The following is a 27835-nucleotide window of genomic DNA, read 5'->3' on the forward strand; positions in this document are numbered from 1 at the left end:
ATCAAGTCATCACACCTGTGCTTCAAGAGAAAACTGTGACTTTACTGGCACTAGAACAGCTTTCCACAGAGACTGAATAGACACGGTGCATTCCTACACTGAGGTTAATGCACTGACACTGTATTGTCAGTCACTTGAATGTCATGTTATGTGACACATAGCTAAGATCAGCCAAGGACACACATAAAGCTACTGTAGACTTTGTAGTTGACTTTGTCCATGTGATACATCAAGATTCTTTATTTATCACATTTTTTTTTTCTTTCTTTCTTTAACCAGGTTTGTCCCCTTGAGATCCAAGATCTCTTTTGCAAGAGAGACCTGGCCAAGAATGACAGCACATACAGTTTCAACACATCGTCACATTAATCATAGCCAAAGAAGAAACAAACAAATAGAATACAATAGTTAAAAGAATTTACAGGAGTAGTGAAACATTTGCACTCAAATAAAACATTTGCACTCCTGAAGCCTGGATGTAATGAAATTTATCATGGACTTGAACACATTCAGAGATACCAGACTTTGGAGTTTGAGCTCTGACTGCAAAATACATGCATAGACATGGTGTACTTGTACACACAACAAGCAGTGATATGAAGTGCTGACTACTCCCCAACACTGTGCTGTCCCTCAAGTAGTAAATTAAGTTAAAATTAGAAAGTATGAATAATAAGACAACATTTTTTACTGATTGATTTTTTTTTTTAATTAAGCAACGATAATATCATATTAATTTATCAAAACAGCTTCAAATTACGTTTTATTTTGATTTTATTCTAACACATGCTTAGATATGATAACAGCTCATTCTGAAGTGAACAAATGCAGTGTGATTGTGGGTTACATTCAAACAACCAGTGAAATGACGGTTGATGGGTTATTTCACAAAGGTGCATTCAAAGCATTCGAGTTCTGACAAATGGGATTCATGGCTCACAATACTGTTTAATGTTGCTGATATGATGGATGACGGCTCTGTGTGTCTGTGTCTCTGTGTGTCTGTAGATGGGGCCTCTGGCACGGACGTGCTCGGACTGACGTGGATGGCTCTTGTCCTCACAGTGACAGTGGAACTGACGTGAAACTGCTCATCCAAGACACTCTCACACACTTGCCCTTCTAACACAACATCCACATATCCACACACACACACACACACACACACACACACATGAAAACACACACTTTCCGCAATCCTGCAAGCCTTCTCCAGTCATCAACAAGACCCTCCATGCGTCGATCAGGAAACAGCGCCACCACAGGATGGCGCTCCACTGTTTTTTGTAACAAAATAATAACCAAGATAATGATATCAAAAGAACAACATGATGAACATGACAGTTACCACCTCCTATATAGCCCTGCCCACTTACACCTTTTTCTTTTCTTTTTTTCTTTTGTTTCTTGTCCCACGTCTGCCTGTTGATCAATAAAAACCAGTTGATTTGAAACAGAAAAGAAAAAAGCATTTGGATTTTATTTTGATGAGTCAAAATGTCATTGGTGTTGACTGAAATGTGAAAAGTGGAACTGGCTGTGGGTGCACCACCCTATCAACCCGTCTGTTTGGTGTCCTGGGATGTACCTGAATAGCAACATGCTGATAAAAACCACGGGGGGCAAAACACAGATGCTCCAAGAGAACATTCTTTTTTTATTAATATACAGGTTTTCCTTTTTTTTCTGATGGCTTGGAATGTACAAGAGGATTTAAACGCATTGCGAAAACTAGAAAAAAAAATCTCCTTTTTGAGTGTATTTTGTGTACATCAGTGTAAATATTGAAAATAATTAAAAGGTTATATGGGATATGGTGAGGAATGGTTGCTGAGATAGCTGGAGTCTACGCTCATTCACCTTTGTTTGTACTTCATTCAACACTGTTCTCAGAGATAATTTGTGGCTGAAAAGGACAGAAACATTAACAGACTTTCTGTTTCTCATTTGGGCTTTTTCTATCTATATGGCAGGTCTCCAAGGCCAGAGTTAAAAAAAAAAAAAAAAAAAAAAAAAAGATCTAACATATGTCTGCTGTTTTGGGGTTGTGGTGCATGTGACGTTTGAAGATTCTTTCTCCTTTTGGTGTGTTGCAATTGACAGCACTGCAACTCATTGTCACTGGCCTGTAATCCAGTTATTTACTTGTGACATACTATTTTAAGTGACCTACATTGTGTACAATACGTAACTCTTACCCCACACATTTACAGTACTAGTAGGATCATTTTAGCCGCCATTTGCAGCGAGGTGCTCACCTGAGGCAGCGTGTGTAAAACAGGGTTGTTGCATTTGTTTCATTTCACCTGTATTAAAATGGAGAGATGATGAAACTCACAAGCCTTGACTTTACTTCACACACCGTGTTTCAACATGTGCTCAGTCGTAGCTCTGCGTCTTCCATCTGTCTTTTTCCTTTTTACGGCTCATGTGCAGGACCCGACACTGACACACCTGTGTAAACCTAGAGAGACTGTCTGTCATCTCATTGGATGAGAATCCCACTCTAACATCGTCAGATACAGCCAACTTCCAGTAGTTACTCTACTGGTTGTAAATTGTGACCCCATCGTGACTTCTGAAGGACATTCTGACATTGCTGTTAACCCTTTACAGATTGTACTCTCACACACACACACATACACACATGGGGAAGAGTAGCTTAATACAAAGTAATCCTGCATTTTTTGGACTTCACAATAATTGCTATTCAAGCTATTCTAAGGACACAACACGTATTAAGGGATTAAGGTTTAAACCAGGTGGGAGGTAAGAGCAGAGATTTTTGAAAGCTTAGGCGAACAGAAAGGATAGACCTGTTCGTTTGGGATATCGGCTCACCTTGCCAAAGTACAATCTATATTCCAGCATTCCGACGATGAGAGCTGCATAGCACAAACATTATTAACAGACAGTCTTATGTGCTGTGAATTTTTTTTTTTTCCATTTGAAGAAAGCAAAGGGCGTGGATTCCTTTCTACCCACTGTGTACCATTATCTCAGCTATCATTTTAATTTGGATTCAAGAGCTTTTTTTTTTTTTTTTGCTTTTATCACTCACTTTGTATTCAAGAGAGAGGAGCAACGGGCCAATCTGCATTTGTGAAATCATTAGAGAATGTACAGAATTGTCTTTACATGACTTAATCATCATAACATTAGAAGAAGTGTATTTGTGTGTGAGTGTGTGTGTGGGTGTGTGTATGTGTGTGTAATACAAATGCCCATGAGTTAATATGTATGAACACTTTAATGTGACTTCAATTCAACATGAGTTTAAAGCAGCCCTGGATTAAAAAGATCCCAACAAGCATTTTCTGTTTCCTAAAGAGTAATATGTCTGTTTTAGTCATGAATGTGAAACAGTTGTTTACCTCGGTGGTGATTGGACTAAATTATAGGGACACCAGTGTGAAAACAAGGGTTAGCTTTGCTTTCATGCACATGTGAGGACACTGTTCTGTTCGCTGTTTATAAGTCAGTGGAGACTGGATTGAGCCACTGCTGTTTCACTCGGTATATTTGTTATCATTATCATAGAATGAATGTATTATTGTTATTAGTTTTAACAGAATTGATGACTTGAGATGGCACAAACTATTAAGCTTTATTTGTTTAATGTTGAACTGATTCTATCCCTGCTCAGCTGTCACCACAGTTTCTATGGCAAAAGAAAAAAAAAAGCCTGTTGTTCTCTCCTTTCTTGTTCAGTCACAGTTTGCATGCCTACCATGGATGGCAACAAGAAGAGGTGAAAGTGCCTCTCCACAACAGTGCACATGGTCAACAATCATGCTTTTTTTTCTCAGCAGTGTTCTGAATAGTTCACCTGAACTGGGAGCTAACGGAGAGGATAAGAAACAGCTTCTATGGGCCATCTGTGAATTATTCACGAGTCAACCATGCTTGCAGATTCTGGTTTCCTTTATGCCGTCTACGGACTCGGCTATCAGATGACCAAACAGTGCCGCATGTCAACTAGGACACCTGACACAACCTCTGTGTCTCTGTGTGCCTCTCCACATGCTCCACCTCTAAAGTGCTCCGTCCGTAGAGTGCTGTTAAAATAAACACTGGTCTGTTGTTGACCATGGGATGGCTGAAGGGTGTTATCAGCAACACAAATGACAGCCTGACAGTGGCAGCCAAATGACACAGCTCCCATGTGACCACAAGATGTATGTTTACATCCTAGTCTAGTGCATGTTGCAGGTCTTTTCTTTTTTTTTCCTTAAGCCACTCTCTCCATCTGGCACTCATCAGAAGATTTATGCTGTTATATGTGTTTACAATACCAAGTGCCATTTAGTTGTCTGAGAACAATCTTCAGGCTCTTTTTATTGAGAGTAATTTAAGCATCTGCACTGTCGCAGAAAAGAGACCTTTGATCTGTGGTATGGTCCTGCAAACAGATGTATCCTGTTTATTAAGGATTTGATAAATGTCATCTATCAACTCTTCCCAACCCTCATTTACACTGTGGTTTTCCTGCTGCAGCTCCAGCTCTGTGTTGGGCAAGTTAAGCAGCAGCGTGTTCTTACTGACATTTACGCAAATTGTAGTAATAAAGTGTTGCTTATAAACATCAAGAAAAAATGATTACTTCCAGAGTTCCTGGATGACATTTTTACAGTGGTGGGAAAAAAAGTGTGGGTGTGTCAGTGAACTGCATAGACAAATATTGATCTATTGAGTATTTACATATTCTGTGTATGGGTATTGAATTTGCAACAGGTGGTGCATGGCCAGTGCCCCGCCTTGTCAGCTAGGGATGCAAATAGTAGTCTACCTTTAGAGGAATCATTTTACACATGATCCCTCGGGTGCAGAGGAGCAGTCATCAGATCACAGCAGCTCTCTTACCGTGAAAAGCTGAGTCGTCAGAGACAATAACATTCAATAGGATCAGTCAACCGATCGACGCCACCTTCGCTGCTCCAGCCATGCCCATTGCAGAGCTTTTGGGCGTTCAGTTCGACATGCAGCTGCTGTTGAAACTCAGCATCTCTGCGGCTGCGGTGCTGCTGGTGTCGTGGGCCTACAGGTACTACGGCTCCAGAGACGAGGCGAGGAAAAAGCAGCTCTGTTGCAAAGACGGCAAAGAGCCACACGATGCGACCTGCCAAAACTGCAAGACTATGCGACAGCATGACACCGATGATGGGGGCGGACGACCCAGATCATCGCACGCAGACTCGGCCGCCGAAGACCTGACGTCTGACATCACCAAGGACACAACAGCAGAAGGCCAAGCTAAAACGGATGCATTCAGTATATCACACAGTGACCGAGATATCAGCATGGTTGGAGAGATACTCACTCATCAGATGCAGCCAGAGGTTGCCACCAGAAATATTTCATTTGGCTCAGCTTTGAACCTTCCGAATCCAACAGAGAGCGGAATGGCCAGTACGACGGGACGCCGCTCCCCTTGCTTTTTACAGAAGCTGGAGGGCTGTGTGGGTGTGGGCAGGGAGTTAAGGCAGGACCGGGAGCACCAGGGAGCCTACTCCAGCTTCCTCTCCAAGGCCGAGATCAAAGTGGAGGATGCTAACGTGGTGCTGGAAGGAACAGGAGACCAGATTGTGCGCTGGAAGATCTATGATTACTATGTTGAATCTTCCTCTCACTCTGTTACAGACTCCAACACTACGCTGGGTCAGTATGAGAGGAACTCTGAGTCACAGCAAGTGGAGTTTGGAAACCATGGCAGCAGGCTGACAGACCCTCCTTCCCCTCCGAGCCCCATCATTATGCGAGATCTGGTTTTACCACAAAGCGCTGCTGAGGATCCCTCCTCGCTAGGAAGTCTCACGCTGCGGCACCCCGCAAGGTCTGTACTCCTACGCAAGGAGAGCTATCTGTCTGCAGCAGAGCAGTCGGAGCTCTTCATCCCCTTTGTAACTCCACCAGCCTCAATTCCAATCACTCACTTGCCTGCCCCGACCAGCAGAGAGTCCACGTCTGTTCGCCCCACGATGAGTCCTTCTACAGAAGGCTGTGATTCGAAGGAGGAGGCTGAGCTAGAGACTGTAGCGGGGGCTCCGTTTTTACACTTCCCAGCAAACACTCTTCACGGTGCGGACGAGGAAACTTTGATGAGTAAGCTGGATCTGGGGAACTGTTTAGAGACGCTGTACCTGGCCAAAAAGTACGGCCAGACCTCTGTGCAGCAAGCGGCCCTCAGGGTCATGTCAGACAACTACCTTCAGGCGCTCCGGGACCCCAACCTTTACGGGCGGCTAATGGCTGGTGAGCGGGAACAGATTCAGAAGCAGAGAACGGGGGGGAGAAGGTTCATCATGGTGGCAGACATGGACCCTCAAGACTGGGCCAGGAGTACAGGACTGCAGACAGCAGAGACGGAGCAGAGGAGGACATCCAGCGCAGTCTACTATTATGATGACTACAAAGACTCCTGGCAGACACTCTGCCTGATCCCACAGGAGGTCATCTCCAAAGCCTGTGCCATGTGCACAATGGATAACTACTTATTTGTGGCTGTGGGCTGCCAAGGCACAGACAGAGAAATGACACCCTCAAAGCAGGTGTTTTGCTACAATCCTCTGACATCAATTTGGAAGGAGATCAGTCCTATGAATGAAGCCAGACCGTGCTGCAAACTGGCTGCTCTGGAGGGCTACGTCTACGCCATCGGAGGGGAGTGCCTCTCCTCGGTGGAGCGCTACGACCCGCGACTGGACAGATGGACGTTCGTGGCTCCGCTGCCTAATGATACGTTTGCCGTGGCGCATCATGTCACCGTGTGCAGTGGAGAGATTTTTGTATCTGGGGGAACTCTAAGATATATGCTGCTGCGCTACAGCCCCAAAACGGACACCTGGAGGCAGAGCGTGTTAGTCAGCAGCAAAGACAGAACGACAGACATGGTGGCCGTGGGGAGGTTCCTCTATCGTTTTGACGTCAACGCGCTGCTGGGCCTCAGCGTGTACCGCTACCATACGGTGGCCCGGCTGTGGTACGAGTGCAGCACCAAACGGCTCCTCCGCCCCCCTGCGTTCCAGTGCGTCACGATGGGCAACACAATATATTGCATCAGCCGGCAGTTCACCATGAGGTTCGAGGCCGATGAGATCTCCCCCGCTTTCGCTGATGAGGATTTGAGTGTCCTCTCTGCGGCGAAGGGCATACTTTTCCCCTTTGTCCTTTCACTCCCTGATAAGAAGCCTCGGCAGACCAGTGTGTAAAGGAGGATTCAGTTTTCCGCTGGAGATAAGATTAGGTGGTGATGGAGTATCCCTACAGAATCCTGCTTTACATCACGTTCCCTGTTGACTGAGTGGGTTTTGCCCCAAATTATATTGTAAAATTGTAACCGTGGTGTTGTCATTTCTGTCGGCCTTTTACAAAGCTTCTGCTTCTGAGGCACATTCATTTTCATGGACTGGGTGTTTGCATAAAGAAATGTGTTTCTTATGTCGGCCCCTGGCAGTACTACATTTAAAGTATTAGACTCTTAATGGTAGTCAAACTACTGTTTGCTTAGATTTACGCTGGATGTGCTGCCATGTAAATTGTTTTCCTCTTTGATTTGCCACTCCTTCCTGCCATTAAGGTAGTTTTATATCATTCCAGATGTTTAACCTCTTTAGCTGTGGTGATAATTCACAACAACGTCTCAGAGTAAATGAGTTCATTCAACTCTAACACATTACATTTGAGCAACACAGTGATAATCTATCACTGTGCTCAACTGTGTAGGGCACAGATATAACTTATACAGTGGCCTGAATACGACGCAATTATCTACGGATGCTCTTTAAACATGACAGGATGCAAATGGGTGTGTCATACAATATAAATATGTGAGCATCCGTGAGGATTCATCACAACTTTTTAAACTTGTGTAGTTGCTCTCCTTCTGGTGGCCGGAAAAAGTGTATTTGTTTTAATCTTGACTGAGCAGATTCTCTGTTTATGGCTTCACCTAAATAAACATCAAAGAAATATATGAATTTGTCATTCATTGCATATTAATCCACAATTAGTGAGTAATGAGATTAAGCCAAGTGTATATTTTTATTTTTGAAGTGTTGAGAAATGACATTAACAGTGGAAATATGCACAAGAAATTATACAAATATTGAATCTCTCATTGTTTGCTCATTTATAACCGAGTCTGTCACTGTACAGACAGTTAAGTTCACGACTACAAAGGCTCACTGACAGGAGAGGCGGCAGAGTGACATGCTGCTACAGCACCATCATGTGGCTCAGGAGGCAAATGCAACAGGGTGAAACATGTTGAGGGCCAGACTTTTGACAGCAAAGAGGCGTCATGTGACACACAGGCATCAGCAGCACAGTATACAGAGGAAGCTAGGAATCGACAGTGGGCTTCAGCTGCACTGCAAGGCAGTGGTAGCAGCAGGCAGGCAGACGCAGATGGTTGACCATCAAACATAAGCATCTTTGATTCTTCCTAATTAAACACCTAATGGAAAGGGAGTTAGACATGTCCCTTCAGACACTGCCTTGGATGACTCATGGCTTCCAGTTTGCCTCAAAACCCAGGTCAGTTCTGGCATAAACATTTGCTTTATTCTTTCTTTCTTTTTTTATTTTACCTCTTTCTTTCCTTTTTTTCCCCCTCCCCTGAGTATTTAGAGTAAAATACTGACAAGCCATTCTGAGTTCCAGATATTAAGCGAGCACAGAGACAGAGAGAGAGAATTTGCATGTAATTATTCTGTGAAGGGGTGGACATGATTTACAACCCCCTCCTTTCTCTTTTTAGTCTTAGCACACACACACACATTCATGTATATAAACACTGGAACTGCTCACGACACAACACACAGTAAATCTACAGTATAGTCCTCCTCACAGAAACATAATGAGAATCATGTTTAATTTTTTAACTTCCTTTTAATTTCCCAAATGGTCTGCTCTGTTAAATTTCTTCATGCTGGTCCACTAATAAAAGAGAGGAGTTTCTAAATTAACAAGCAGCATGTGAGGCTATTCCAGAGCCGCACAAAGTCATTTCTAAGCCTGTTGCTGTGAAAGCGAGGGTAAGCTGGAAGACCGATCAGGGACCAGCGGCAGCGAGCGCCATCTCAGGTCCAGGTCCTTGTTGTTGTGGTTGGCTGCATGGAAGTGGCTGGAGAGCATGTGTGAAGCCCTGGCAAAGCGTCTCTGGCAGAAGGCACTGAGTGGGTGCCTCTGGTATTCTGACCTGTATACAGTCAGCGATGGTAGGTGTGACTGCTGCTCTTCCAAACGGCGCTTTGTGGACTGCAGCAGGCCAACTGAGCTGGTTGGAAGGGCTGCACGGGAGCACAGAGAAGAGAAAGTTAACTGCCATGTTACTGCAGCCATTAATTACACTGGTGACTGACTTGGAACAATAAAAGGCATCTAGGGCCCACACAGATTTAATTGTTCATAAGCACAACTGCTGATGTGTTTTGTCCACGCAGAATGAAATGTGCTGAAGTACTATTTGCTCTGCGGTCAGCAGTGGTGCCTGCTCTAATATATTATTTCTTATTTATAATGTGTAGTTTCAGGCGATGGTGGCGTGCCGGCGGTCTACCAGAAGTTGGCCGGCCGCGCTTCTCGGGCTGCCATGTCAAGCTGTCGGGATGCCAGGGTCGCTGAGTGGGCAAGGCACTGGTGTGCTGATGCCCGTAGCTCTCTTCATAGTGCGTGACCAAGTAATGAGAGGATGGTGGGCCATAATGGGCAAATAGCTGCTTGGATGAAAGCCCCTGGAAGACAATATGCAGTTGTCTCAACATAGCCAGTATGCATTGGCCTTCACAGGATTAAAATATAGAGGGCATGACCTATTCTTTTACAATAATCTTCAAGAGGCTCATCATGTGACAGCAGCAAATTGGTCTAACTAGCCTTTAAGTGCCCTCGAGGAATGATGATTTTACACATTTACATGACTGCTGAGTCCGACCAGAAACTTGCTTTCATAAAGAGTTTTATCGCAGGCCTTTATCTTGGCCCTCAACATTATGCAGAAGTGGCCACAATCTAGAGAAGAAAGCCCTGACTTGCAGGGTTGTGACAGGCATTCAATTGGTGTTAATGCCATGAATGAGCAGTTAAAGGCTGACCTCAGCTCTCAGCAGGGCAGATCCTCTCTCTGAGATGTCTGGCTTCAAGTCCCAGTGGGGCCGGTAGTCTACATGATTGGTGCTGTTGGCTGTCTTTGGCTCCCGAGTGAACTGTGTCGGACAGAGTAAACAGACATTGCAAAGAAGAGTGAGGAGGGGGAATTGGGGGCTGGGGTGGGAGGGGGGTGTACGGGGACTTGAGCAATGAGTCCAGCGTGAGGATCAGCAAAGCTCACACTTCACTATCGATCGGCGCTGTTGTACAGTATTTCTTAAGTCATTTCTCCTCCTGATCCTGAACCAGCAGCCCGTGGCCGAACCTTACGTCAATGCAATTAGTCTGCACCTCCCACCAGGAGGCTGTGCTGATGTAGCTGAACTGAGGCCGCCTAATCACTTTGCTATAGATTTGACTACCGACTGAGGTGTTACAAAACCTTTGGCAGGCTGCCACCGGCGTGGCATTACTGTATGTTTTCAATCTGCAGCATGAAAAGGCACAGACACTCTGTTTTCTCATGTTCAACTGAGGTTGTCTTATTTTGATACAGCCACCATCTAATAGTCTGCCCCATATTTCGACCCACTGTCTGTTGATATTGTTGTTCAGAGGATGAAGGTAAAATAAACAATAAGCACACAGGATGCCTACCTGAAGTCTTTCTTCTGCCCAGTTGCCTACAAGCACTTTGTTTCTGTATCTCTGCTCTATTCTCCATCCGGTCTGGGCCCATTTGTCCTGCACCAGCCCTGTTTGCTTCATACTTAGCCCGGTGTCAAACACACCAAGGCAGGGAAATCTGAAGCCCTGTTATAACACAGTTACCTTGTCAAACACGAAGCATGGAGGAGCATTCACCTGGCCCCACAATGGCTTAGGCAGTGGAGGGGAAATAGAAGAGCTCTGTTGCTATGGATACAGCAAACACTGAAAGGAGAGGCAAGCAGAGGATCCTGGAAGCAAACGGGAGAGGTCTTACATCTGTGCTCAAAAGAAATAAATTCCTTAAGGCTAGGGCATGACATTTACCTTTCAGCAGTATACTCTGTCTATATTGTTAGAATAGTGCCAAAAATTGTTTTCAGACTTTGTGTCCTCAGGCTACTTCTCATTTTTAGAATAAAACAGGTTTTGTTTATTGATTTTTGAGGGTCTTTTTTTTTTTTTGTCTTGTGTGAACAGTATACTTTTAATGAAGAAGAACACTGCGCCACTGGAGGCAAGTTTTGTTTATTAAAATGTAAAACACGATAGAGATACATTCTTAGTGCTATTTACGGTTTTCACAGTGTCTTCACATAGTTAACAACACTATCTACAACCTGTAGGGCCGAGGGAAAGTTGAGCCAGCCCTGGTTGTAGAAGTTAACCATGCCGTGAAAACCATCTGTCACATGTTGCCAGGTCACGTCCTTTTTCAGGTCCAGCAATCGCTTCTTGTAAAGTATCCCATCATCCCTCAAGATGTCATACTCACAGGTGAGAATGAAAGTGGGCGGGGTTTTCTGAATGATAGAGTCATCAGCCAATAAAGGGGAGACCTCAGGTTCCAAACCAGCTCTGAGCGAGTGATACACCTCTCCGTCGTACTCTGGGGCCGGGGGCTCGCTGAAGCCTCGCGCAAGGAACTCTGGAGCTAAGTTGGACGGGGAGAGCCATGTCTCGTAGCGTGGCCTGAGCTCAGTGGGGACATGGTTGCCTTCCAGCACGTCCTGGCACATAGACACGTCCCCGTTGAGGTACTGCAGGAAATAGAACGCCATCCGGCCACGGAACAATATGGGCACAGCATGATTTTGCTGGTATGAGGGCAGGTTGAAATCTGCCATCTGCAGGGCCGGGTAGACCAGGACCTGAGCACGGGGGAATGGCAGATGTCCATCCTCTCTCCTCGCCAGCCTTTGGCACAGCGCTGCTGCCAGGTTAGCCCCGGTGCTGTCCCCTCCGACTGCCACTCTGCGAGAGTCCACGCTGAACTCTGCCTCAGCAACAGACAGGAAGTGACACGTCGCTGTCTCACAATCGTCCAGCTGGACGGGGTACCTGTGCTCAGGGGCTAATCTGTACCTAAGAGGGGTCAGAAGGGAAGATGAGGGGGTCAATATGTTGAATTCTGGCAGCGTGTTAAACAAAATACAGAAGATCTTGGTTATTTCTGTGCTTTGTGGAAAAGTTTCAGTATACCCAACAGACACAACGGTGGTGTCAGACTTGCTGGCGATGTGCCGACAGACTTCATCGACAGAATCTGTTCAGAATTAGCAGAACATCAGGACATCACGGTTAACAATGGTCTTGTTGTGGCAACCGCACAATTATCACAGACAGACATTTGCATTTTTCTTGTCCCTACACTACATACACTCCTCTTTGGTATTCAGACACCATGTTATTTCAGAAATGTATTAGAATCAATAAACATTACCCTGGGTCCAGAGATGGAAAGTGCATTTAAGCAGTGTGTTGTTGTTCATTTCAACATTTTATAGATTGTTATAGTTTATCTTTACTGAGAAATATTGTGTTTTTCTTGTTGCTTGTGGCTTGTAGTTATGGGTCAGTTTACACATACTTGACATTCAAAAATATTCAGAATAAAACTATTAACTGTTTATGGCCAAACTGCCTGAAAGTATGTGAAAGGAATCACATTATGAAAACCATTTGGACACCATACAGCCTAACATCAAATTGCAATACATTAATAGTGAAACACCACACACATAACTCATTTCATTTCAAGAATATTACAGTTTTTCTCCATTGGTTTAGCTCATTTTTCTAAACAGAAATCATATTCTCAAAACAACATGGACAAACCTCCAAACCACTTGGCAAATGTTCACAACAGAATGTATTTCTCATTCATTTCATCAAATTGCAAATGTCTCAGTAAGTTACATCTTTGCAAATGATTAAGTGCAGGTAGCTGCAGTTAGCACAATGTCCAGGTGAATAGATCTTATTGATCTAAACTGATTGTTGATTCTCCTCTCCAAAAAGAACATAAGACCATGAATACCATATATTTTTATTTACAGCATCATTTTCCTTGTTTTTGTGTTTATATCACAGTATATGATGTTGTACATTTTCTTTTTACTCTGATGAATGGAAGTTACTTTACGTGTGAATAAAAATGGCTGCCTTTCCTTGACAGTATAAGTGTAATGTGTGATGTTGAAACCTTATAGGCTACTCTTACCCTAAAATCCTGGGTTTAGTTTTTTTTTTTAATTATCTATTTTCAGTTTAATACACAATGGTATTCTGTAAGCTAGACAAAAAACTAGTACAGTAACTTTTGTCACATGAGGAATATTTCAATGGTCCCCACAGTGACAAAACATCTAAACATTTTGACTTGCAGTGCACGATGCCAAAGGGACGATGCATTTTGGGGGAACTGACTGTTTGTATGAGAAGGAAATTTAGTTTTGACACGAGTGAACTGTTTTGAGAAAGAGATGCGCTTTTGCAAGTGATCTATGGTGTTGTGGTGAACTGTAACACTGTTTTACAAATGATCTTAGAGTTTTGAGAATGTAATTTCTGTTTAGAGAAATGAGCCAAACCAACTGAGAAAAACTGTAATACACTAATAGTTTTAAGGACCAATCTGTGATCCCCAAAAGCTGTACATATCCATCTGACTAACTTCTTGTTTCCCCAATTGACAGGTATGTTTGCATACCTACATGAATTATTGTAAAATCATGTAAAATGTTATGTATGTGATTAATGAGTACATCTCATTAATGTAGTCTAATAATTACTCATTTTAGTTTTGAATGGTGTAATTTTGTGTATTTTATTTAACTCATTTTTAAATATGTTCATTGTGTACCTATACTGCCCAGCACCCATCCTCCTCCATGGAAATACACAAGAGCTCTTCTCAAGCCAGCACAAGCAGTGGTGGGTTCATAGACTCGCACCGGCACCTCCGAAAACTTCAGGTTCTTCACTCTCAGACCCGTGGGAACCGGATTCAAGGAGGTCAGGAAACAGGCCACGAACCATCGGATGAAGCTGACCTGGTGACAGACACCAAGACGGTGCAGGATCCGGCCCTGGTGGGAGAGGAATCACAGACTTACTACTACAGGTTCGGAAAACAAAAGGAAAGAAAAGAAAACCCTGTTCTTGATGGTTAAAGTCAAGGTAAAAGTTATTCTCTCTGAGAGACCATGTTTACTATGACAACATCAAAGAAGGTGAATACATGACCTTCTCTTTCTTGCATCTTTGTTAGACTTGATTTCTTATCTAAAGTTTCTCTGATCTAAGCTTTATCAGCCGCTGGAGGACAAAGGAAGGACGACCAGCTTTTACAAGGGCCTGGAAGACTTTAGTAGTTTTTCTCTTTTTAATCTTGCTCTCGCAGAGACATTTTCCTTCATGCTAAGTAATGAAACAATTCATTAAGTCAAAAAAAAGAAAAATCATAACATATTCAACAACATGCAGGAAACATTTAATAATAAGCGCGAACAGTTCCATAGATGATGTAGTTACTCACCACAATTGCTATGCCAACAAACAAGCCATGAACCATGTGCAGTTTCCCACTATTTGCAACCCCACGAGGAATGTCTGAATTCATCAGCTCAGAGTACACAAGTCCAATTACCAGAAGGAGGAAGGCTGCAACAAGAGCAGCAAAGCCAATTATTAAAATTGCCCAGCCGATGTCCATGGTGTTGCTGGTCTGCTCCGCTGAAGGTAAGTCATTAGGAGTAAATGTTTTATCTACCTGTTTTCAGCCTCTCTCCACCCCTCCCACATCCGCACGCAATGTATTCTGACCTTGGTTTCACTTAATGACATGTTTGGCTGCCTGTTGCCCAGGAAAATAATTATATTTCTCGTCATGTTTTATGCTTGTGTTGTCAAAGTAATTATATGTTCCCCAAAGAAACCAAGTTGTTCCACTGAGGAATATTACACAAAATATGTTTGGAGCAGCACAAGAACTCGCACATTTCTGTAGTGCCTCTCAAACCCAAACAATATTTTTTTTGCAAATATCTGAAACATGTTGTGCTTTTCTTGTTTTCTTCCCTGCTTCATTCGGCTGCACTCTGCACAGTGGCAGTCTGGTGTCTAAGGACAGAAAATGTTGGGAGATGCTGCCAGTGAGGGCCGACTGAGAGCAGCCTTATCTGAACTTTCACTGCTGATCTGTAGATGGCAGTGATAGCATGAGTTTAAATAAACAGTGCCTGCTGGAATATGTTCTTATTTACATTTTTGCATTCTGCGTGCAGCCTGGGGCTCTCTATGTACACCTCACTGCAATGTATGTCTTTAGACTTTTGGCTTGTTTTTGGAAATTCTCTAACTTTTATTTAATTTCACTTCAGCTGGAAATGCTGTGGTATTAAGCTTCAAGACTTTGAGTTCACGTTTTGTAAATCTCAGAAATTTCCAAAATAAAGGCAGCATCTGGAGTCATGCTGTCTTGGAGTTTTTAGCAGCCCCCGAGAGCCTCTCTGCCTTGCCTGAGTAGCTGAGCCCAGCACAAAGCAACCATTGTGAGGCTGCTCTTTAAACACTTCCCAGTGGCTGAAAAAGTCCTGCATTCAGCGATACCCAGTAAAAATCACAGCGCCAAGGCCAAAAATCAAAGAGTGGAATCTTGTCTGAGGCCCATGAATTCGCAGGATTTGTTTAGGAGGCATTCGTGCAGTTTTCTGTTTGTCACCCTGACAAGCTTCTGAGACTGTGCTGACCTATTTCCCAAACTGCACAGAAAGATACAGGCTGCTAAAAAAAAAAAAAAAAAAAAAATACTGTTAACACGACAAATTGGGATCAAACAACTGGTGGCGCTTTGCACATGTGAGGCTAATACAAATGCAGCGACACACATCAGCAAATCAGCAAAAACCAATACGAGCTCAGTGAGACAGAATCTGATCCTTTTCAAAGTATCTGCTGTGATTTACATTGTGAACTTGCATAATTATGCTACAGTGGGGCACCTCGGCTCCACTGTTACTTACATTACAGGGCTACACATTTAGGCTTTTCAGCAGCAGAGTATGTATTGACTCTGGACAAAAACCAAATATCAGTAACTGGCTCAAGGACACATCAGCAGATGTACTTGTCATTATGAGGTTTGAGCCGATTGCCTAATCACTTCACTATGGTGTCTGTTGTGGTTACGATTGTGACAATTGTTTCTCATTTGTGTGTTTATTTAGTGCTTTGCTGATTGTGTGTTTGCTTATTTGCTTTGCGTAATTAATTGGGGGCTGGACTGAGGATTATTTGAGCAGGGCTCTCTCACCATCTGATGCTCTTTAAGAATATTTTTGTTATTGATTTCTCATTGACTTGTAACTGTGATAAACCTGTGATTGCAACATCATTGTTATGTGTTATGTTATGTTATGTTAAGTTATGTAACGAGGTGAAGTTCAAGTCAATGAAATAATGCAGTTAAACTCCCCCCTCTCCTCCTCAAAAAAAAGGAAAAAAGGGGTGGGGGTGGGGGGGCACCCACCTGGGACACAGTGGGGCGACCACTGGGGGGCCCTGGACTACAGATTGAGAACCACCGCTGCTGCTGCTGCGCACACATGAAGGGGGTGGGGGAAGAGGCGAGTACGCAACCACTCAGGGCAGACGGGCAGCAAAGAAAAAAAAATCATCCCCACTTAACATGTCAATCAGAATAAATGCCCTTCCAAACCTCCCCTCTAGGTTCAGCCAGGTCCTTCCACTAGTGGATCAGCCTGAGCCGCCGGGACAGAGGCGGTGATATTTAAGGCAGGACGGGACAGTGCAGCAACACAACCAGCAGAGCTGCGTCTGGAGGAGCGTGTTTCTGCGGCTCTACCAGTGGTTGACAGGCGTAATGACTGCTCACTCACACACTTCCAGATCCTGATGCATGCATGTCGACTTGACATGTCACAGCTCCCCGAGGTCCCCCACGCGTGTTTTTTTTTTTTTTTTTTGTGAACATTTTCTCGGCTGTGGATTACTCGTGTAACGCCGTATGAGACTTCTGATGATACTGTTTGCATGCGGATAAACTTGCAGGAGCTCACAAGTCGGCCGGGGATATATCTGACTGTTGTGCACGTAAACTTGCAACGTAAACTTTGTACTTGTCCGCTGCCCTGTGAGCACTTTTCCCGACATGGAGCTGAAGAGCGCGTGTCGCATGTTTCTTTTCCCGGTTCAGATGTTTTATTACATAGTCAGGGCGAGTTTGTTGTCGCTGTTGCCGAGCAGAAGGAAGGACCTGACCAAGGAGGTGGTATTGATCACCGGTGGGGGACGAGGCATCGGACGTCATCTGGCCAAAGAGTTTGCAAAGCAAGGAGCCAGGAAGGTAATCTCACTTCACTACAACACACCACTTGTTGCGCCCACTTTCTCACTGCCACGCTTTCATGGGAGATTCAAGTCATTTTGGCATGGTATGCTTTTACCACTTTATTGTGTCAGTAGTAGCTGCAGGTGACCCCGGTCAGCCCCGCACACCTTGCCCCCCCCCCTCAACCCCTCCTCCCCTCCCCCCGAGTGTGTTGTTGTTCTCGTGTTCTCTGGAAGCTCTGGTCGTGACCTCGGTGTAGCCCAGTTGGTCCAGAGAGACTGGAGGCACAGCCCTCAATTTTGGTTCAAGTATTGCACAACAGCGTGGGTCAACCAGAGGGCAGGTCTGGGCAGCTCTTATGGCTGATAAATGTGATGAAGAGCAGCAATGGGCTGACTCTGGGTCTGCAGAGATTCCTCTTTGACTGACATGTCTACAAAGTGCATGATGCAAAGATTTTAAAGCTGTGATGAAGACATTGACTACTGTGTGTGCCTGTGTGTAAGAGTTGAGGGTGGCAGGGTGGGTGTGTGGGTGGGGGCTGCTAGCTCTGTCTGCACTGAAACCGATTCAAAGCCATTCACATAATAACAGCCCTGCCATTACCCCCACCCCTCCTCCCCCCTATATTTTCTTGAACTTTCTGAGCAGTCTCTGCACTGTTGTAAAATCTGCCAGCATATCAAAAGGCTCCATGATGCTTTTTAATAAAAGCCAGATTAGGTTTTGTTTTCAACTGTATGAGGACATGAGATGCCTTTTATGGAGTGAATGCAGAAAAAAAACCTAAGTGAACCCAACAAAAAGAGCTGAGGAGGAACAGATTATCTTATCATGGAGGTGTCGGCTCTGAACCTTCACAGAAACTCAAGTCGATGTACTCAGATGACACTCTCGCATGAGGTAATGGATCAAAGGTCAGAGAAGTGATGACAAGTAATTTTTTCCTCATCTATGACACTGATGTTATGAAGCAGCAGTGGTGATTCATAATGATTGATATGCTGTTCCTCATGTTTCAATCATTCAGTCAAAATGGAATCAATCCTGCACCATAGATTTTTTTTAGAAGTAAGAGTAAACAGATTACACCACAGACTCAAACCAAGCCAGTCATGTCAGGTTTGTCAATGCTCAAAATCAAACCCTTATTAAAAGTCGTGTAGGGAGCAGTCAGTTGGACCTGCTGCTCCAGTGGCTGCTCAGACAGCTCCTCGTCACTGCAGGCTGGACAAATCTCTGTTCCCATCATCATCATCATCATCGTCATCGTCATCATCCCCATTCAGCTCCAGTTTGTCTAATCATACAGTGGCTGTAGCATCACCCAGCTGAGAGCCTGATGAGCTACCGTTGTCCCTTTTAGCAGCAACATGTTACATATGGAGCAGTTCTATTTTGGATCACCTCAGATGGGAAGCTTCATTAAACAGAGAAGAAAATGGAAGTCATTTCCCATTGGAAAACACTGCGTCACCCAGCTGAAAGCTGTGGGTTGTAATCATCTGTATATGTGTGACATGCGCTCCACATTTTGTGGATGCTGTCTTAGGACGCAGTTTTTAGCTGCTTGAAAACTTTGCTAAAAGCTCAATGAAACACTAACTGCCTCCCTCCGTCTTTCAATGCCATCTCCTCGGGGGAATGAGCAAGGAGAAACCAGTGGGTTTTAAAAGCTTTACTTTGCAGCTGCACAACAAAGGATGTCACCATGCTTTTCAGCACCCCATTGTTGGGTATTATCAAGGTGTGAAGGCTTTGAAAACAACACCTGTGGTAATGTGTATGACAATTACTCCCTGCCTAAAGAGATGCTAAAAGGAAATAGGGCGGTAATTATGAACAGGGCTAACCTCTATGAACTCGTGCTCACCCCAGTTTAAGCCCCTTTGTGATTTGCAGCGGAATTTCCTTTTCCCTCTATTTGGGCTTTTGGTGTTTTCATGGTAGGTGGAAGACTAACTACAGCATTGATAAAAGAATTTGGCGAGATGCAGAGCCGGGGACTCAGGAGGGAAGCCAGGTCTTCTTGTGTGCCGTTATGGGGGAACTGTTGCGGAACAAAGCTCTCAAACAATAAACCTGAATCAAAGTATTTTCTAACACGGCATCCAAGTTCAGAGCAGTGCGAAAGGGCTTTCACAACAATACCCGGTAAATAGCTGACAACTTTAAACTGCTTTTCTTTTCTTTTTTCAAAGCTCCTTTCCCAAGTAGTTTTCAAGCACCATATAACAGCAACTCCAGAAAACATGGATTTCTATGTGGATGTTAACATTATATTAAGAGATCTCTGCGAGGAAGATGAACCAATCCCAGATACTAACAACAGGTTTGTGTGTGTATGTGTGTGTGTGTGTGTGTGTGTGTGTGTGTGTGTGTGTGTGTTGTGGTGGAGGCGGGAAGCACACTGCTCCCAGCTGGGTATTGCCCTGCAACTGACCTTGCTGTCTCCGCAGTAATTAGACAGCGGCAGGCGACTGCCTCCTGAACTCCTGCTGCCCCCTCTGTGTGCTGCCTCTCCGCTGGCCCTTAGAATGGGTGTGAAAAGGAGGGTCCATACCCACCCATACATTCAGACCTGAGAGATAGAGTATCACTGTAATTCAGCTAGAGCTACTGGGGAGCTACACAGAGACGGAGGCTACACCTCAGCCTGTATTGAGTGGCATCTGCTCTCCCTCTCTCTTTCAGGGTCTTGTTTCAAGCCTGGCAACATTAATTTGTTGTCCGGGGGCTTTTACTTACAACACTGCGTTGACGTCAAGTCTTATTAGGCATGTCTAGTCAGAACCATCATCGGTTTATCAGTGATAGCGAAGGGGAGCTTGTGCAAGGTCAATTAAAAACAGTTTTCTTATACTGTTTCTATCCACATAGCAATTTGGCCAATGCTTGTTTGTTCTGAGGGTCCTGTGTGTTGTGACGGGTGATAAACCTAATGAATTAAATAACATTTTAACAGGAGAGCACAGTTTGAGTGCTGACTTTTAATGAGAGCTGTCAGCTTTGTTTGTAAGGCTCAAATCCTATTAAAAGCTTTCAGTTATTTATCAAGACCTGTCTGCCTTCACTGATTACTTAAACGGGCTTGCAAATGAAGCAAACAAAAAAAAAGGGGGGGGGGGGGGGGGGGGGGGGGACCAATCACAAGCAGCTCAAACAAGGGCCGTTCACAGTGGAAGCCAAACACTTATTGCTCCAGATCTGATAAAGAAATAAAGAACACATTCCAGTCAGTAATCTTTGATGTCCCTCGAGCTTAACACTGTCAATATTTCTCTGTTTGGTTTGCTTTTGCCATTATTACCATTGGATACTTATCGAGCCATGAAAGCCGCTTTAGAACCGATGGCAGCACAGTGATGTGGTCCTGTTTGAGGACTGTGGCTATATGCAAATGAACCGACCACATTTGCCTCCATGTTATGTTTGACTCTAGAAATGTAAAGTACAGTTATAAAACATGGGCGCCGTCTGAAAGTCTTCCATCAGTTTAAGTTGATGGCTCAATTTGTGAAACCGAAACAATGTGTAATCATGATGTTGTTGCAGTGAAAAACGTTTTAAGATCTCAGAATTTGCTGATTCAGTCAACAGAGGAAGGAAAGCCTTAGGGATGTCACGAATCGATTACTTGTTTTCACAATTAATCATGGTATTAAACGCCACAATTAATTAATCGTAAAGGTTCCTAAATACTGTCACTTTCCAAAAAAGATTATTTACAGTAGGAACCATATCTGCAGATGAGCGCCAAAATAAAGGTACATGCACAGATACTGGTCCATTTATCTACCGTAACATTGAATTGGGAGACCTGTCGTTTGTAATTAAAAAAAAAAAGATAAATATAAACGTAATAATTTGGTATAGATGACATTTGATGAATATTTCAAACACTTCCCTTGGGGGATTTATTATATTTTGACTATTTGATTCATTTTAGTGTTGTGAAATCATTAAATGCAAAAATAATCGTGATAATCGTAATACCGTGATTGTTTCTCTGACAATAAACGTACCAAGAAAATCTATAATCATGACATCCCTACCTTATACACTATGCTACATGTTTCTGTGCTTCTCATTCTAACACATCTTTCATTTGAAGACTGATGTATCACTGTAAATCCATCCGGCCCATTCACCGGGTTCATGGTTACACATAAACACTGGTATAAAACAATGGGAATGACTCTGATGATCCACTGGCTAACAGACAGACATGCCTTCTTTTGTGTGTGTGTGTATGTGTGAGTGTGTGTACATACACACTCAGTGTCTCTGTCTGTCAGATACACAAGATCATTTTCCAGAGGACTTTTTGCTCAAATATTAACCTTGGTCACGGGCGACCGGCCAAATCCCACACTGGCGTCCTCAGCACTTCACACACGCACTGTTTTCAGACTCCCTGACCAGAAATGACGGGGCTCATCTGCCCAACAGGCCGTGTAATCTCTTTGAGAATTTGTGTTTGAGAGATGAGGAGGGCTCACCCCCTGATTTCATTACCTTTCCCTGACCCCAGAGACTGACAGATCTAATTGCCCAATCACTAGCCCCACCCCCCTCTGTCCAACCCCATGTTCCCTGCTCAAATGACCAGCCTTCATTTAGACTCCGGGTGGATGAAGAGACAATTCATTCACACAGCAACCCCCCAAGCCTTTAATCTCGCTCGAAAACTATTTGTTGGAGTGAAAATGGCCTCTCTGTTCTCTGAATGAAAAGAGCATTGCTGCACAAAAAAAAGATCTCCAGGTCTCATTGCCAGAAAAATTGCACAGAACACACATAATGTTTTGTTGATGACTGACTGTAAAGAAAAAAAAACAACAAGAAAAAAGCAAAAATGAAAATAAAACAATCCTTTTTGTTTCAGCAACAGTTCACTTAGAGATTCAATTCAGGAGATTATGTGTTTGTCTCTAACCTGTGAAAATGTTGTTTTTGTTGCAGGTGATCTTGTGGGGCCGGACAGAAAAGTGCCTGAAAGAAACAGCTGAAGAGATTTCTCTCTCAGGAACAGAGTGCCATTACTTCCTGTGCGACGTGGCCAATCGGGAGGAAGTTTACAAGCAAGCCAAGGTGGTTAGAGAAAAGGTACGGCAGCTTAATACCCACTGAGATAATTTCTACTCTGACAATGAGAAATGTCTCTTTACACTCAGTGAAACACGTCATAAAATATTTCTCTGGGATGCCTCTGTCTCCTCTCTATGTATATTGGCACTGAACTGCTCTGTCTCCCATCTGGTGTATAGATTACACTTCATCCGAAATATCTGAATAAGAGCGGGGAATATTGCTGCTGACAGCTCTGGTGCAGCAGAACTGTATCATCTTGTGAAAGCAGACAGAAAATGTATATGATGACCCTCCTCCCCTTCCCTCATTGTTGTGCTTTTTAATCTCAGGTGGGAGATGTTACAATACTAGTGAACAACGCAGCTGTAGTCCACGGCAAAAGTCTGATGGACAGCGACGACGACGCCCTTCTGAAATCTCAACATATCAACACCATGGGACAGTTCTGGGTAAGACTTTCAGAGATTTCAAGGCGAGCCAGTTCACATGCAGATGTAGGGGAATTCCTCTCTGCAGATTATCCTTACCATTTTCATATTTTGATTATAGCACGACAGTATACACAGTAGGCCACCCCGGACTTGTCAATCAAGACTGCTATTATGGCAGGTTAAGTAGGGTATTTCCAAACTGCCTCTCAGCCCCCGAGACATCAGAGGGGGTTTGATTCTTTTTTCTTTTTTTTTATTATGAATGGAGATCAAAAGACTGTGTTATAAGCAGACAGAAATGCAATTATCAACTAAATGGAAATGGAAATTTAATCTGGGGTGACTGTGGGCTTGTTTATCTAGTCTGCCCTTCTTTTTACTCTACTGAATGTATTTCACCTTCTATTACCACTCCGCCTGTCACCTTGTCTTTACTCTCCACGTCATTCTAATTTTTTATACTTCCCTCACCTCAGACTACAAAAGCCTTCCTGCCTCGAATGCTGGAGCTGCAGCACGGCCATGTAGTATGCCTAAACTCCATCCTGTCCCAGTCTCCTATCCCCGGGGCCATAGACTACTGCACGTCCAAGGCCTCGTCACTGGCCTTCATGGAAAGCCTGACACTGGGCCTGCTGGACTGTCCAGGCGTTGGCTGCACCACAGTGCTTCCCTTTCACACCAACACAGAGATGTTCCAGGGCATGCGAGTCAGGTGAGAATGAGCTAGTATTGGGCATTCAAAGATGCCATCTGTAATACGCTTTTTTTTTTCAGCCTTTCTAGTTGTATGTCTTAGGGATGTTAAAGGGACAACGAGGAGTTTCTATTTGGTTATAAAACAGTCTCACGTTAATGTGGATGAATCTACGTTACCACTTGTTAATGGGCCCATTTTCGATAAACATATCGTTTTGTCTCTATCGTTATTTTATTATTATTAGTGGTGGTGGAGATGCTGGTCGAGCTGACCAGCGTTTCTTTACTTTCGATTTTGTGGCGAGTCATGAGAATAACGCTGCAGAATCGCCGTTTATGGTCGGAACTACGACGGTATGTGATCGTCTTTGAACCTCTGACTTTAATTCTTGATGAATGAAAACATGAGTCTGTCTTGCGCCGGTCAAAGAATTTCACGGTGCGCAGAGGCTCAAAAATGTAGTGTGAAAACACTTTGCTTTTCCAAAACTCCTTGTTGTCCCTTTAAAGCAGAAGTAAGTGATATATTTGTGTTAATATAAGTCTTAAATAGTTATATCTTCTGACAGCAATCACTTACATAGAGTGTTTGGACCGAAACACGGGTCTCTCAGTCACTCTGCTCTGCTCTGAGCCGAGGAGAAAACATTTATCGTATCCTACAGTTTTTATCCAATGAGGAGAGAGAACGGCATGCAGGGCTGTGTGTGCAGCCAAGGGACGCCGTGAATGTGGCGACGTAGGGACGAGGACTGTTATGGTGCGTTCAAGGAAACTCGTATTTTTCCGACCGTGAAGTCGTCGTACTAGTTCGATCTGGTACGAGTTCACCGGTCGGAAGTTACGAGTGGCCGTTATAGTGACTTTCACCGGTAAAACAGGTCGGAAAAACACGAGTGGGTTGCCTGGAACGCTACAAAGTCGTAAGTTGTGACTTGAAGCTGTAATTTACGATTTCAAAAGCCTGCCTGGAACGCAGCATTAGCGAAAACGACCGGACCACTTACTTCTGCTTTAAATATTAGTTAGTTCACCACTGGTTCAGACCGAAAGAACATGTGGTACCGTATACGCATTCATGGTCCTCACATGATGAATCCTTCTAACTTGGAGCATCATCTGACTTTTCCTTCACTGATGTGTAGTGATATTTGTTTTTAATATTTCACATACACAATTAGAAATAGACTTGAAGTCTACTGGGGGGGTTGGCATCCCCTGACCTTTCTTTCTGCAGTGAGCTTTACCCTTATAGACGATAAAGGTTGATCACAGACCTGACGTTCTCCAAAGTGTGAGCTCATGGCTTGGTGAAACTGCTTAGCTTTTTGCAGATTCTCCCCCACAGTGTAGTGACTAAGACACACCAGTCAAAAACAGTACTCATCAACAACCTAAAAAAGTAAAGCACAGTAATCTGTTGACTTATCGTTAAGCTCTCTGCCCTCTAGTGGCAGTCTTCTGCCTTTATCAGTGACACTGAACCTTGATGCCTCTGATCTTTCCAGTACTGGTCTACCCTCTGCATTGTTGTGCAATAGCCTTTGGACACCTATAGTTTATCAGCTTATCTGTCGACTGTGTTTGTCTACTGTGCAGGTCGTTCACTATGCTTCTATAAAACAGCTGGAGCTCGCTGTGTTTGCACTTAGTCTCTGCACCAAAGGGCCTGTCATGCAATGTTAAAATGCATTCTTAATGTAACCTGACTGGTGGTTTGTCGACAGGTTCCCTCAGCTCTTCCCTCCTCTCAAACCTGAGGTCGTGGCCCAGAGGACTGTGGATGCAGTCAGAACTGACAAGGCCTTCCTCTACCTTCCCTGGACTATGCATGCCCTTGTCATTCTAAAAAGGTGAAGAGTTTACTTTTTCCCATTTTCTTATTCATTTATTTTTTTGGTCTTGTATTCGACACCATTATTTGTACCTCATGCTTAACATTTGTCTTTATTTACTTTTCAGCTTCATGCCACAAGTTGCACTTGAAGAAATCCACAAGTTTTCTGGGAGTTATACCTGCATGAACACATTCAAAGGGAGGACATGAAGTTGGATTTCACAGAATGTGAGAGCGACCTCGACATCTCTGGGGTATGATGAAGGGAATATGGACCTTAAGACATCTGCAAGTGGAGGAGGCCCCATGATAGCGTGAAGAAAAACACTAAGGGGACATTCATAAGGGGTGGGGGGGTTGGGGGGTGGGGTTGGTCCTGCAGGTAGAATTAATCGACAAACTGCAGGATACACCCTGGTCCCATTTGTGTGTGTGAATGCGTATATGTATAGTATGGAGGACTGAATGCCATTCTCACATTGAACAGAAGCCATGCATAGGTCTGTACCAGTAGTTATTCTGGGAGTTTTTTTTTTTGTGACACTTTTAATCTGTTTTTACACTTCTTCTTTTTTTATCTGCCTTTTAATGTGTCTTTGAATCAAAACAAGGTAATAAAATGGAGTTTTAGAGACACACTGTGTTTCTTTGTGCATGACAAGAATGGAAAAAGCAAACACTTGGGAGGTACACATTGTTTTGTGTCTTGGTTTTCACTCCCATGGCAGTGTGATAACACCTTTGATTTATTCCAAGCATGAGATCAGTGACTGTGACAGACGATGTTGTCAAAACATAAAACACATGCTTGGGGGCATGTGTATTCTTGTTTGTTCTCTGCTGTCAGAAGATGGTGCAGGGGGGTCGGGTGGGGGCAATCCACCATAAACATAAAGAACTCAAAATGAGTTGGTCAGGACCTCCAGAGAGACCCAACCCCCACATCCAATGGACATGGACAGGCAGAGACTGTTGTATTTATTGAGTCATTTTAAGGCCTTCATTATGAAAGACAAGAGTTAACTTTTTTTTTATTTTTTATTTTTTTAAAGGAACTATCTATCTGTTGTGAAGATAATATATCAAATTTGATTTGTCAGCTTGGCTCATACAATCTTATCCCTCTAATGTCTGCAACTGCTACACATTTGAGGTAGTGGATCATATAAATGTGATTTGCATTAGTGAAACCCCAGAGGCGCATTCATGGGAAGAAAAAAAGATGGAGACAATATGGAGCCTCTTTCGCCTTATTGCATATGAATCTGAGCATGTTCCAAGGCTCTAGCTCAAAACAGAGGAGAAGAAACTGTGGAAACTCACAGTGGAGTCTCACAATTACCTTTTGACTGAAGACATCATTTAGAAAAAGCCTGCCATGAAACTAGGAAGAGCCAAGAGATGAATGACCAGAGATTGTCTGAACAAAAATAAAATATAAAGCGAAATTAAACAATGGTCTGTACCCATGGGAATTTGAACACATTCATCAAATGTAAACTGAATCAAAACCTGTATGAGTAAACAACATAAATACTATTAAATGCATAGTTTTGGAAAATGTGCTCATGATCTTTAACGGTGAGTTAAGAAAGAATATCAATGCCAGTCTCACACCTCTGCAGTGAATATGGTGGTGCTTTAGCTTAGCTTAGCATAAGACCTTGAAAGCACAGGGAAACAGCTTAGCCTGGCTTCGTTCAAAGGTAACAAATGTGTGCTGCACAGTTAGAGGTGCTGAGAATGGTATTGATCTTCTCAACTTACCCTCAGCAAAATAGGCTGAAGTAAGTGTATTTCCCAAAATATTGATTTCTGTCTGTCAGTGAAATATGCTTGGGGACACAGTAGCACCTTGTGCACTTAACCTTGTGTCTATGGCATGGATATTTAAAGGTAGCTGCTTCTTTCCACTGTATCATTTTTTTTTTGTCCAGTCGTGGCAATATGGATGTGTAGACTGAGATTATGAGAAAGTCATTAATAACGCTGATTAATACTGTAATGGTTAATGGGGAGACTTCACTCCTGCAGCTGTTGTTACTACGTATGCACGACACGTAGTCAGCACTTTGCCCTAAGAACTTCATGTGCCTTTGTTTCACAGAGTTTCAGTGGAGTCAGATCAAATTTTAAAGGTTACTTTATCGATCTGAGCTGCTTAACTCAAACAGGTCAGTGCCTTTTATTCCTAGGTTCAATGGTGTTGGTACTTAATTGTGGTGGCATGCTACAGTGTGTGTTTGTGCTTGACTACTTGAAGGGTTGTGCAATCCCAGACAGTCTTGAGACGCCTAAGCAATAGTTTCTTTCTTTTTTTTCTTCTTTTTGCCCACTTTGGAA

At 43.5% G+C, this 27835-nt stretch overlaps 5 protein-coding genes across 6 annotated transcripts in view; 3 read left to right on the forward strand and 2 right to left on the reverse strand.

Moving 5' to 3' along the window:
* The window catches only part of igsf21a (immunoglobin superfamily, member 21a), a gene marked incomplete at its 3' end in the record, with an annotated part of 215497 nt that extends 214412 nt beyond the window's left edge, over positions 1 to 1085 (forward strand). For both annotated transcript variants that reach the window (XM_083972308.1, XM_083972309.1), the window contains exon 10: positions 1009 to 1085. In XM_083972308.1, coding sequence (XP_083828434.1) covers positions 1009 to 1085 — 77 coding nt within the window. The remainder of the gene's footprint in view (positions 1 to 1008) is intronic.
* A 3858-nt stretch (positions 1086 to 4943) lies between these two features.
* On the forward strand, positions 4944 to 7208 carry klhdc7a (kelch domain containing 7A; the record flags this gene model as incomplete). The annotated part of the gene is made up of 1 exon (XM_083971471.1): positions 4944 to 7208. One exon carries the CDS (start codon positions 4944 to 4946, stop codon positions 7206 to 7208), a length of 2265 nt encoding a protein of 754 aa, XP_083827597.1.
* Positions 7209 to 9009: 1801 nt separating this feature from the next.
* cfap107 (cilia and flagella associated protein 107) lies at positions 9010 to 10857 on the reverse strand (the record flags this gene model as incomplete). Its single annotated transcript, XM_083972203.1, has 4 exons — positions 9010 to 9290; positions 9560 to 9734; positions 10095 to 10205; positions 10747 to 10857. The coding sequence occupies 4 exons, from the start codon at positions 10855 to 10857 to the stop codon at positions 9010 to 9012; spliced, it is 678 nt and encodes a 225-aa protein (XP_083828329.1).
* Positions 10858 to 11378: 521 nt separating this feature from the next.
* aadacl4 (arylacetamide deacetylase-like 4) lies at positions 11379 to 14794 on the reverse strand (the record flags this gene model as incomplete). Its single annotated transcript, XM_083971014.1, has 4 exons — positions 11379 to 12162; positions 12280 to 12343; positions 13943 to 14168; positions 14618 to 14794. 4 exons carry the CDS (start codon positions 14792 to 14794, stop codon positions 11379 to 11381), a joined length of 1251 nt encoding a protein of 416 aa, XP_083827140.1.
* A 2025-nt stretch (positions 14795 to 16819) lies between these two features.
* Positions 16820 to 26126, forward strand: dhrs3b (dehydrogenase/reductase (SDR family) member 3b). The gene is made up of 6 exons (XM_083972682.1): positions 16820 to 17446; positions 22397 to 22540; positions 22855 to 22974; positions 23433 to 23671; positions 25383 to 25508; positions 25618 to 26126. The coding sequence occupies exons 1-6, from the start codon at positions 17252 to 17254 to the stop codon at positions 25700 to 25702; spliced, it is 909 nt and encodes a 302-aa protein (XP_083828808.1). The 5' UTR covers positions 16820 to 17251; the 3' UTR covers positions 25703 to 26126.
* Positions 26127 to 27835: the final 1709 nt, after the last annotated feature.

The sequence above is a fragment of the Trachurus trachurus genome (assembly GCF_905171665.1).
Source record: "Trachurus trachurus genome assembly, chromosome: 5".
Lineage (NCBI taxonomy): Eukaryota > Metazoa > Chordata > Actinopteri > Carangiformes > Carangidae > Trachurus > Trachurus trachurus.